The 13,079-nt window shown below is 37.9% G+C and overlaps 1 protein-coding gene across 4 annotated transcripts in view; it reads right to left on the reverse strand.

Moving 5' to 3' along the window:
* Nucleotides 1-641: 641 nt before the first annotated feature.
* fgf12a (fibroblast growth factor 12a) overlaps nucleotides 642-13,079 on the reverse strand; it is a 40,997-nt gene continuing 28,559 nt past the window's right edge. For 3 of the 4 annotated variants that reach the window (XM_030160189.1, XM_030160186.1, XM_030160188.1), the window contains 2 exons: nucleotides 6,314-6,512; nucleotides 642-3,695 (listed from right to left, as the gene is read on the reverse strand). In XM_030160189.1, coding sequence (XP_030016049.1) covers nucleotides 3,580-3,695; nucleotides 6,314-6,512 — 315 coding nt within the window. In that variant the 3' untranslated portion in view covers nucleotides 642-3,579. The other variant, XM_030160187.1, reaches the window with a different exon arrangement.

Genomic DNA, 13,079 nt, shown 5'->3' on the forward strand with positions numbered 1-13,079 from the left:
ACATTTGATAAATTAAGCTTGCAATGAAAAAAAGTATGTGTCTCTAGATTTATATGGGGAAAAAAAAAGGAAAAATCTCAGTTTCAGTGATGTCATATACAAGTCTTCATTTTTTCTACATTTTCCCCAGGTAGCAGGGCTGCATCTCATACTGTACTGTAACAGAAAGAATCACCAAAATAGAAAAAAATAGAACAAATTACCCAAACCCCCCCTCCCCTTCTGTACTCTGCTGTTCTCTGCTGCAGCTATCAGGCAGGAGAGAAGACAAGCCATGTCCTGAAAGTCAGGGGAGCCTTCATCCTCCTCCTCCTCCTCCTCCTCACTCTCCTTGCAGACAGCACGGAAGGTCTGTTTCCATGACAACAGGAGAATTAAGGGCGAAGGAGCGCCATCCCAAAATGACACATCGGATTTAGGGGCTAGTAAGAAGATAAATCACCCCTGGTGAATTGATAGAGGAAACGGATTGGATTTTCTGTATTTGAACCGTATAAAACTCCCACTGATGGATTTAGTTTGCCTGCTTATCCGGCCGCTTCTCTTGTTGTTGCAAAGAGTGACATCAATAAAAAGGCTCAAAGAGAAGCTGACAGTCATGATCTACAACACATTAAATCAATCACCGCGTAGGTAAAAGGTTTTGATAACATAGTCTTTATTCTTAAACAATCACTAACTTCATTCTGATTTTTATAATCAATGCATATTTTTTATTTCATCTCACATTTCATAATGCATATATGAGCGTGTTCCAATGCAGTGAAATCATCAGCAAAAATAAAAAAAAATTAAATTATACTTAATATCACATACAACCACAGCCTTTACTCACCCTTTCGTACATCAATAACCCCCTCAAAGTGCTCTTCTTTACTGCTTTCTCACACCGTCTATCCCCCCCCCCTTCCTCACATTTTTTTTTTATCCCTTTTCTCAAATGTTCTCGTTCCGCCGTCAACATTTGACATCAAGTTCATCCAATTTCATGCATTGCATTAAGTCCACGTGTATCTCATTTGCACCAATATAAACCTCTATAAAAAGATACTTATATATGCTGGTCTTGCCTGTTGACTTTCAGTGTCATGTTGGATATACTGTATGCATCACTGTTATGCTGTAGGTGCTGTGGAAGTTGAACTAATTTACCCTTAGCTCTTACATGTAACTTGCACCAGCTATGAACCTGGGCCCCAAGGTGGAAGACCCTCCCAGATCCATGATGATATATCACTGCGATTTGCTCTGTGCAACTGAATGTGTGCTATTTACTGTACATACCACCAACCTACAAAATGATATCTAACCAGATACTGGAGAGATGTATAAATTCTCCCTAAAATACTGATCAAAAACGTTGCATAAAAAGTCGTGGACTGATTATTTGCAAGTCTTTTCACCAGCTCACACCTCCGAATCGAATCAAGTTTAGATCAGCTTTTACAGTCATGCGTAGTTCATGCTTCCTAACCTGGCTAGGTTTAGCTGTACACCACCTTTTACAATGAAATGTCCATTTGTCCATTTACCTAATCCTGACATCCTTTAACACCACACCAGAGGCCAGGCTTTGTGCAACGGGTGCTGGACAACAAGCAGCCAGCCTTTATGTCTGGCCCCATTCACGGAACAGTTATATAGGACTTCCTGAGTTAGACGAACTAATAGGGGATTAGGAATGAGCTATGCAGCATACATGGCGTACGCAGTGTACCAGTCAATTCACCTTGTTTATACAGCCCTGTCGACGTGTTGATTTATGAAAGAGGAGCTTTCCTCCACAATGCAGCAAATGACTCATTTCATGGGTCACAAAACCAGGAGATACGGAGGATGTATGGGTTACCACGTCAGAGAATACAAACAGTGACTTCTATCAAGATGGCAGGACATCCTTCCTAAATCCGGATTGAATGGTTCCTCAATGAGACACTCTGCTTCCATTGTGATGGGAAAGATTTAATGATTATGACCTTATTGAAAATATCAACAACACAGGTCAGAGATATTAAACAGTCAGGCACCCTGTCCACCAGTGTTGAGAAATCTCTAATGCTTTCACAATAAAAGTAACAGAAATAGAAGAACCTCTTGAAAACTAGTCAACACATATCTTCACTGCCAGGCCTGCCAAAATATTTTCCTTCCTATTTCTTGCTTGGAAAAAACAGCAGAAGTCTTGTACCAAGGATTATGTCATGGTCTGTCCATATATTTTAAAAGCATGAGTACTGTTATATAGTTATATTTTGACAGGTTATTTTATAGCTTAGCTAACAGCAGAGAAGGGGTCAGTGTTTCTTGAGGTGCAAATGTGAAGTGACCGTTTCTGGCCATGGCTCATAGTGCTGATGCTGGTCGTTATCTTCCTCTCGGCTTTTGGAGAGAATACTATTCTTTGCCATTTTTTTTTGGTCAAGTTTGGACATCTCTATATCTAAAATATAATAATCTTTGCAAAGCTTAAGAGTATATCGAAGGTATACCAAAACATTTTTCCTTTTAGTATAGACTTTTACCCACTTAATACAACTTTCTTTACCAGTCTTTCACACATAACCGACAACACAGCAGCCACAGAGGTGTGTTGTCGGCTTCATATTACTATAATTTAAAGACATACTAGACTGCTCTCTGATATATTGCTTGTATCAGTCTTGTCCTGTCACGATGGAACACAGCGAACAGGACGACACGCGTACACATTAGCATTTGAAACAGCCCTATCTGTCATATTAGTCACATTAGTCACACTTACAGTACACACCTGAGAAAATTACATCCCACCGTAAATACTCTGTTTCCGCTGGAGTCCAACACAGAGAACTAGCATATACAGTACATTCAGTCTTTTACCCTCACACCAGAGCAGGTAGTGTGACAGTGCATTCAAGATCAAACTGTGTGAGAAGAAAAAACTATAATAATAATAACAATAATAATAATAATAATAATAACAGGAAAAAATGTGTTTTTAGTCTCAAAAAAAAATCAAAGAAAGCCAAGGTATTAGTGGTAGGCAATGAGATAAGATCAACAGATTAGTAATAATGATGGTTAATACTGACAACAATAACACAATAAAGCGTATGAGAGTGCAATAGCATTTCAAAAAGAAAAAAAAAAAGTATGAAAATTGAACATGTATTAAAGCTTGATTTTCACAGCATAAATTGGAAATGATAGATATTTGTGTTTGTGTGAAGAAGAGACCACCATTCCTGTGTTTATCACAGCCTTTTCTCTTTTTTTTGCATAAAATGTTGGTCATGTCCTGATTGAAAATGTTTATATATATACACACATACAGATCTATATATGCGTATAGACCTATATATGTATATCCTCTTGTTTCATGTTAATTCATCTAAAAGGTTTTCACAGGCAAGAGTTCAGTTTTAGTTGTCGTCTTGGTTGTACAGTAATTGCTCCTCTTCATAGTCGCAGCTCCCCTTTGTTTTTTTTTTTTTAGAGGGGATGGTGGTGTGTTTGGGGGTGCCTTGAGTTTTCCTATGGCCCCTCCCCCTAAGTCGGGATGAAGCCACTCCCCCTCGTTGGAAGCCCCTCCCTCTGCTGCTATGTGGAGTCCTGATTGACAGCTTTCCCTCCATTCATGGTGGGAGTCCCTGAGCTCTTCCTGGAGCGGTGCTTGTCCTCTATCTCATGCAGTGACGGCTCTCTGTACATACAAACTGTGATGGAGATGTAAAAGAGGAGAAGAGAGGGGAGGTAAAAGAGGAGAGGAGAGGAGAGGGGAGGAGAGGAGAGGAGGACGAAAAGAGGAGGAGCTCAGAAAAGGGACAATGAAGGGCAGATTGAAGAGATGGGTGTGTAGACAGAGACAAGGTCAGGTGTGAGGCAGGGACAATTATACCAGGCTGGGAAGGATAAGACAGCGAATTAGGACCACGTCAGCACTTTTTTTTTTTTTATCACATCGCTTGACAAGTTTTCATGATAATATCTTTTTAGGATGGATCCAGACCAAATACGAGCAAACAAGTGCTTAAATCAGGGGTCTCAAACATGCGGCCCGCCAAAGGTTCCAATCTGGCCCATGGGATGAATTTGCAAAGTGCAAAAATTCCACAGTCAAGGCTGTTGAACTCATTTTAGTTCAGGTTACACATACAGACCAATATGATCTCCAGTAAGATAATAGCATAGAAGCCTACAAAAAATAATGACTCCATATTTTCTTCTCGGTTTGATATGGAAAAAAAATAAAAATTACACTATGCCTATAAATCACAGGTGTCAAACATGCGGCCCGGGGGCAAATCCAGCCCGCCAAAGGGTCCAGTCCGGCCCTTTGGATGAATTTGTGAAATGTAAAAATTACAGTGAAGATATTAACAATCATTTTAGCTCAGGTTCCACATTCAGACCAATTCAATCTCAGGTGGGTCATAATAACATATGAATACTCACAACTCCAAATTTTTCTCTTTGTAAATGTAAATGTTTTCTTGTATTTACACTAAAACAAAGTATGATATTGCAAAAATATGTGAATAACCTGAACAAATACGAACAACCTGAAATGTCTTAAGAGAAGTAAGTGCAATTTTAATAATATTCCAGCTGTTACAAAATGTTTTGTGTATCTGTAGATCCACTGTGATCTGTAAGTGGTAAAGTACATGTGGAAATGATAAAATAAGCATAATATTGTTAAAATTACACATTTTCTTCAGTTTGTTCATATTATTCACATTGTTTGAGAGAATTGTTTGTAGATGCAAACATCTTCATAATGTAATTTTACTTTTTTCACTAAAACATAGAGAAAAGTTTGGAGTTGACTTTATTTATATATTATTACATTATAATTTTGCTGGTTCGGCCCACTACAGATCAAATTTAGCTGAATGTGGCCCCTGACCTAAAATGAGTTTGACACCCCTGCTATAAATAATTCATTCATTCATTCATTTTCTGAACCCGCTTTATCCTCACTAGGGTCACGGGGGTCGCTTGGAGCCTATCCCAGCTACATAGGGGCGAAGGCGGGGTACACCCTGGACAAGTCGCCAGTTCATCGCAGGGCTATAAATAATGACAACTTTAAATTTTTGTCTTTGTTTTAGTGCAAAAAATAATATTAAATTATGGAAATATTTATATTCACGAACTATCTTGTAACAATAAAATGTGAATAACCTGAACAAATATGAACACCCTGAAATGTCTGAAGAAAATTAAGTACAATTTCAATAGTTTTCTGCCTGTTACTAAGTGTTTAGTGTCTTTGTAGATCTAATCCATAATGCATTGTAGAAATGAAAAGTTGAGGCATAATATTGTTGAAATTGCACTTATTTTTCTGTAGAAATGTTAGTTTTTTCAGGTTATTCGCATCTTTTTTGTTTGGATAGTTTATAAAAGTAAGAATTTTCATAATTTAATGGGGGGGGGGTGGTTTGCACTAAAACAAAGAAAAAAATTTATTCATTCATTATCTGAACCCAATTTATCCTCACTAGGGTCACGGGGGTCACTTGGAGCCTTTCCCAGCTACTTACGGTTGAAGGCGAGGTACACCCTGGACATTTTGCCAATTTTCATAATTTAATGGGGTTTTTTTTACACTAAAACAAAGACAAAAATTTGGATTTGTCATTATTTATAGGTTATTATGCTATTATTTTACCGGTCCAGCCCACTGGAGATCAAATCAGGCTGAAAGAAAATGAGTTTGAGACCCCTGGCTTAAATTAAATCTAATTCTTGAGTGGAATCCATAATAGATCAGATCATTTCCTATATTATGTCCTATCATGGAATTTACTGATATTGTTTAATGCTTTCCTTTTTTTAAACTACGTGCTATCTATTAATTTACACTTTATTTCCTTACTCTGTCATTTCTGTATTGAATGAAACGTAGCTTTCAGGCACTGGCTTCAGCTGGATAATCCTTCACAGGAAATTGCATTTTGTCAGAGATATATTACTTTTCCACAGTAGTTTTGCTTAAGGGTAGAGTTTAGAAAGCTTTGATTGTTGCTGAGGGACATGGTAATTACTGATAGCTGTGGAACGGCAATATTTTTAATGCAATAATTATAGACGCTCTTACAGTGTCTGTGTTTGATCTTGATTGTTTTCTGGTGTAATGACTTAGTACACAAACCTTTATATAAATCTGTTTTGTTTTACAAAAGACAGAAGCTAAAGACTACATGATACTCAATCTGACAAACATAGTACCTTGGTAAGTAAATTTTATAATATTATCATGAAATCTGGTGAAAGTCTCTTATTTCATGCTAGACAATAACTGAAAAGATCTGAATATTTGTCATACCTTCGATGGGCCTGGGTACAAAGTGTGATGAAGGCTTGGTTTTCTTGACCCGGTTGCCCTTCATGACTTGTCCCTCTTTTGTGAGGCCAAGGAACCAGGCCCGGCCCGACTCCTGCTGCCGGTACACAGTGGACGAGTAGATCACATAGTAGTTCTCAAAAACGGACTCCTTGAACTTACACTCCGGCGTGAACATCTCCTGCAAACAGAAAGATTGGAGGTAATGATGAAGATGAATTAAATTAAAAGGAGTTATATGTAGTATTTCTACTTATACAAGGGGCGACAGAAAAGTTTTGAGCCTAACATGGAAAGGATTAAGATATGAAGACCAAATTTGGTCCATGAAATCTTTCACATATCTTAATCCTATCCACTAAATTTCTTGGTCATGGCAATCTTTTTCCCTGTTTTACAGGTCCCTGAACTTTCTGTATCAAGTGTTTCCTGAAAAATGGACAAACTTGAGTATCGGTACTGACACTCTTTGAGCCAAACCCATCCAATTTCTTGAACCGATTTGTGACTATGGATGAGACTTAGGGTCCATCACTATCAGCCTGAGATCAAGGAGCAGTCAGAACAATGGAAACATCCCATGTCACCAACCCCACAGAAGGCAAAGGTCGTACCTTCTGCTTGCAAGGTCATGGCCTCTGTTTTCTGGGATGCGCAAGGAGTGCTACTGGTGGACTACCTCCAGAAGGGTTGTACTATTCAATACTATTCTGACCTACTGAAGCACCTATGCGAGAACATCAAGAAAAAGAGGCCGGGAATGATCACAAAAGGGGTCTTGTTTCACCAGGACAATGCTCCAGTGCATTCATCAGTAGTTGCAATGGTAACCATTCAGGACTGTGACTTCCAACTTGTTCCGCACCCACCATATTCACCAGACCTAGCCCCGTCAGACTTCCACCTCTTCCCAAATCTCAAAAAGCATTTGGCTGGACAATGCTACACCACTGATGAGGAGGTCATTGATGCCGTCAACTCCTACCTGGAGGACCAACCAAAGGACTTCTAATGCAGCGGCATCGAGGCACTCCGTCACCGCTGGCGGAAGTGTGTGGACTCACAAGCGGACTACGTTGAAAAATAGGGCAATAAAGTACTTCTACCTCCTACCATCTCTTGGAGGCTCAAAACTTTTCAGCTGCCCCTCATATATTAAATATTCAAATATGACATTAAAGTATCATTGGAGTGTTTAGAATTAAAGGAGTGATATTTTGCTTTTTTAAATGGAATTATGCATTTTAAAACATTTCCCTGTGGTCTACATAAACTGTAAACGCTATGCTTGGGTCTGAATTTTTCATTATTTAAACTTCACAGGTCTATCTTCAACCCTATTTCTGAGTAATGACACCAGAAAGGTCATTTGGAGCGCTGGCCCTTTAAATGCAAATGAGCCACTTCTTGCCCCACCCCCTCCAGGTTGTTGACTGTGCTGCTCTGTCCCGTTCAACCAACAACTGAACATCTTAGGTAATCGGCGCAAAGTTTGGACATATTTTCAGTTTGGACTACAACCGCTGTGTCTGACAAACAATTATGGTGTACTCTGAGGAATATTGGTTGGAAGTCTTGACCTTATGTGTGCAAATGTCGTGACATAACTAGCAATAAAACACAACAAATTAAGCAGGAATTAAAACAGGTTGTAGAAATCCACTCAATTTTTGCTAAAATGAATATAAAGATAGCCTCACAGCACCTGGAGGTTTCAAATTCAAACTTTTTGAACTGTTAGGGTCCAAACACACAAATAAATGAACTCAAGACTAATAAAAGTGGGTTTAGCTAAATATGACCCCTTTAAGAGTTCTGATGTTATGTCAAAGTGAATGGAATCATAGAGATATTTACTAAATTTATTCACACTGAAGGGCTGCCAGATTTACATGACCACTAGAGGGAGTAGTGAGTCACTCTGCTGGTCTCCTATGGTGATGAAAACTAACACCACAGGGTGTTTGACCAAAGTGACCACATGGAACGAAAACCACCAAAAAACAACTTTCAGAGTCAAAGAAAGTGACAAAGTGATAAAAGCTAGAAGTGCTGGTATTGTTTTCACCAGTGAATTTGATTATGAGACTTGTGAAGGTATAAAGTTATTATATGATGCTGTTATCTCTGCTGAGTTCAGCGCAGCTACTGACAGCACAAACTGTACGGAAACCTGAGGATTTGTGGTTTTACTGTGGCCATTTTCTGTCAAAAACAGAACTAAGCAAACACAGCTATAATGGAAACGCAGTGACACAGTGTAACCGGCTGACAGTCTGTGGATACCTGGCATTGATTTATGGATGGTACTAGTAGTTGTAAGTGTGTTCTGGTATACAAATTCCCCGTGCTGTTGATAATTTGGAATATCAAGTCTACATACAACCCCTTTAAGGAATATAATCAATAGATATAAACCAATACATATAAGAAACAAGTGGTGCCAGGAACAACAAACCCCGCCCCTCACACATATTGTAGATTATTTTGTCATGGATCCAGCTGATGTCATCACGTCTATGTGTGTGATGATGTCAGCATATCAACTGCCTCTATATATGTATGTGCCGAGTTTGAAGTAAATTGAAACAAAATTGATGTTTTTATTGACATTTGAAATTTTGCCCATTATAAATAAATGGGAGAACAAAAAAGGATTTTTACAAATTCATAGAAAATTGGAACTTTGACCAACTTTTACCAAAATGTAACAACATGTATTCCGGGTCACTGGCAATCTATAAACCAAATTTGGTATGAATTCAACCAACTGTTTTGCTGCTGCAGACATGTGCAATTTTGCTCATTATAAGTAATCTGAGGAAAAAAAAGAATTAAGAAATTCATAAAAAATTGAAACTTTGACCTATGTTTTCCAAAACGTAATGATATATATTCTGGGTCACTGGCAATCTATAAACCCAATTTGGTATAAATTTAAGGAACAGTTTTGCTGCTACAGACATGTGAAATTTCACCCATTATAAGTGAATGTGGGGAAAAAAGAAGATTTGAAAAATTCATCAGAAATGTGAACTTTGACCTACTGTTCCCAAAATGTAATCTGGGTCACTTTCAATCTATAAACCAAATTCTGTATGAATTCAACCAATAGTTTTGCTGCTACAGACATGCGAAATTTTGCTCATTATAAGTAAATGGAAAAAAAAAAAGATTTAAGAAATTCATTCATTCATTCATTCATTTTCTGAACCCGCTTTATCCTCACTAGGGTCATGGGGGTCGCTTGGAGTCTATCCCAGCTACATAGGGGCGAAGGCGGGGTACACCCTGGACAAGTCGCCAGTTCATCGCAGGGCTGATTTAAGAAATTCATTAAAAAAAAGTAAACTTTGACCTACTGTTCCCAAAATATAATGACATGTATTCTGGGTCACTGGTAATCTATAAACCAAATATGGTGTGAATTCAACCCATAGTTTTGCTGCTAGAGTGTTAACAAACAAACAAACAAACCGAACCAAAAACAATACCCCTTGCCTCCCCTTCGGGGGTTGGGGTAAAAATGGCAACATCTGTCATGAACCTCCTCTGTCTGCTGTTCCATCTCTGACTTGTTCACTCCCTGCCAGTCCCTCCTACCTGTAGTTTTTTTTGCCAGATTTCCTGCCATCTGTCTCACACATACTTGATTCCCCTCCCGTAATTAAACTGCCACTACTCACTGCCACACTGCCATGTGTCTCTGCCTGCTTTTGTACTTCCCTCCTGTTTCCCTTTGGACTTTTCCTGTTTCTAACCTCTGTCAGTTCTGGACTCTGCCTACTTGCTTCTGTGAAAGCTTTTATTTCTTTTTTTTTTTTGATGAATAAATCCTTTAAACCCGCCCCTGTGCTGAGCTATGGGTCCTCATCCCGACACCGACAGCATCGATATCAAAGACACATGCAGACACAAACAGAAACAAAACAGATGGACAAGTTTTAGTTTCCTTTGCAAAGATGCTGTGTCTGTTGCTTTGTGCCAATATTGGCTCAAATCACCAGCATGTGTACATTCCCAAGGTCAGTAAACACACTGTATTCACACACAACAAACATCCTTGGAATCCTAGTAATAAAAACAATTGTTATTAGTGTAATGGTGAACTATGGGACATTGTATTTCTTGGCTTCGTTATCAATTCAGTAATTCAAGGAGAAAGTCAAGGGGACACACTGGAGGTGAAATGACAGCAAAAATGGAGACAAACAGATATTGGATATACTGTCAGGACTGCCAAGATTGATACCATGACAGTACAAAAGACTTTCTCGAACCTCACCTAAATCCATTAAAAGTTTATGCTAGGGTAATGTATTGGTAAGTCAGGCTTTTAATAAAGATAATGGTAGCGCTGGCCTGTAAATGGACTAGAAAGCATCAGAATGTGTAATTAATAAAGCGGGTGAGGTGATTAACATGTGCCGGCGGGGTGGATGCCAAACCTCAGGGCCCTGCTCCTCATCTGAAGGCTTCTCGACTGGAAGAGGGTATAAATCACAGGTGTCAAACATGTGGCCCGGGGGCCAAATCCGGCCCGCCAAAGGGTTCAATTTGGCCCCTGGGATGAATTTATGAAAAGCAAAAACTACACTGAAGAAATTAACTGTCAAGGATGTTAAAATAATTTTAGGTCAATTCAATCTAAAAATGATCAGACCAGTAAAATACTATCATAATAACCTATAAATTATGAAAACTGCAAATTTTTCTCTTTGTTTTAGTGTAAAAAAACTTACATTACACAAGAATATTTACACTTACAGACTAGTCTTTTATTTTTTTTTTTTTAAAAATGTGAATAACCTGAAATCTTTTAAGAGAAGTATGTGGAATTTTAATAATATTCTGCCTGTTATTTAATATTTTGTGTATTTGTAGATAAACTGTGATCTCTAAGTTGTGATTCACATGTATAAATGATAAACTAAGGCGTAATACTGATAACATTGCACTCATTTTTCTTAAGTATTTTTAGGTTTATATTTGTTCATGTTATGTTCAAATACAATTCGTAAATGTAAACATTTTCATTACGGAATTTTACTTTCTTTTTTTTTTTTTTAACTCTTTTTATTGAAATTAGAACAATGCAAAACAAGAACATTATACCCGCACTCACATGTACACATACACACACACAAAAAAAAAAAAAAGAGGGAGGAGGTCTGTCTACTTACTTAACATTAAAATAGTCTATAAAGGGCTGCCAAGTTGAATAAAATAACTTTACATTATCTTTTAGTGAAAATTTGATTTTCTCCAATTTAAGTGTTGCACAATGTCTTTCATCAGAGCCAGAATTTTACTTTTTTGACTCAAAAGTTCTTATCCTACTATTTTTATTATTTTACTAGTCTGGCCCACTTTATATCATATTAGGCTGAATGTGGCCCCTGAACTGAAGTGAGTTTGACACCCCTGGTATAAATTAAAAACTAGCGCCAGTCATACTGAAGGGTGGGGAAGTTGTGTGTGTCCAAAATAGATGCGGGTGATGCAGAACAGCTGGTTTGGTGGATGCTGCGCTGTCTCAGTTTGAGCAGACTTTGTACTGTATGCGTTTGTGTGTTTCGGTGCCAGTACCGGTGCTGTATTTCATTCATTAATATCTCCTGCAGGGCTCTGTGCCCTTTTAAGGTTGTCCATTTGACTGACAACCCAATTCTGCTTCCCGCTGGAGGTGAGTGTCGATGTGTTTGTGTGCGATTGTGTGTGTTTGGAAGAGGCTTAAAGCTTCAGTAGGCAGAAAAAAAATGAGGGGGGAAAAAAAATGCCACAATTGTATAACACACCCCCTCCTCCTGCAGATCTCCTTTCTGTCCTGAGCGCAGACTGAATATAAAGACAGACGAAGCAAGATGTCTTACGGGGAAGTGCAGCCAAAATATGGGAAAAGCTGCCATGTTGCTTCTGTGGAGTAGAGATGTGTCTTGACAGCAAATGGTCATTACACTGTCAAATGTAGTGTTTAAAAAAAAAAAATCAAGCGAATTTGAAGCAAACTTTTGAAAAGTCACAGAAAGAAAATGCAAAATACATTTGCATAAACTGGTTTGGAGAAAATAAACTTTACAAATGACTGTAATAAACTACAAGAAGTAGAGGATTGCTTATTCAGGATGACGCTGGGAATCCATGTGAGTTAAATGTGTGCTTTGTTTTTAGAATTTACCTTAAAAAGAGTGTTCCCAGAGATTTAATTATTTGTATAATTTCCTAAAGCATAATGTGTCTGAATGCTCACAAAAATGCACCTAGTGACTTATTTTTACCCCCCCCTCCCCCGAAAGGATCTACAAATCCTGAAAACAGAGCCAAAAGGAGGAACAGAAGGTTTAATTTGCCTCTTAAACTAGTATTACCTGTGAACCTCTGGTAATTTAAAATAATTGTTGAGGTCATCTGTGATGTTAGCCCATAAAGACCCAGTGTTAATTTTGTGGCAATTCCCAAATTAATTTTTCTCTATTTAACCTTTCGTAAGTGATTTATCGCCCTTTATTATAGTATTATCTTATATATTTTTCATTTTTTACTATAAATCATGTATTTTCCTATATTTAATTTCCTATTTAATTTAGATACTTATGAAAACTCAGAGTAAATTCACACATTATTACATCAAAACAGAGAAAAATGAAGAAAAAGTGACTTTCAGCAAAATATATTATTAACTGAACATAAAAACATGTGTGTCCATCCACTGTCATTGACTCAACTCCATGGGTTTTACTGGTGAATC

Source organism: Sphaeramia orbicularis, chromosome 17, assembly GCF_902148855.1.
Source record: "Sphaeramia orbicularis chromosome 17, fSphaOr1.1, whole genome shotgun sequence".
NCBI lineage: Eukaryota > Metazoa > Chordata > Actinopteri > Kurtiformes > Apogonidae > Sphaeramia > Sphaeramia orbicularis.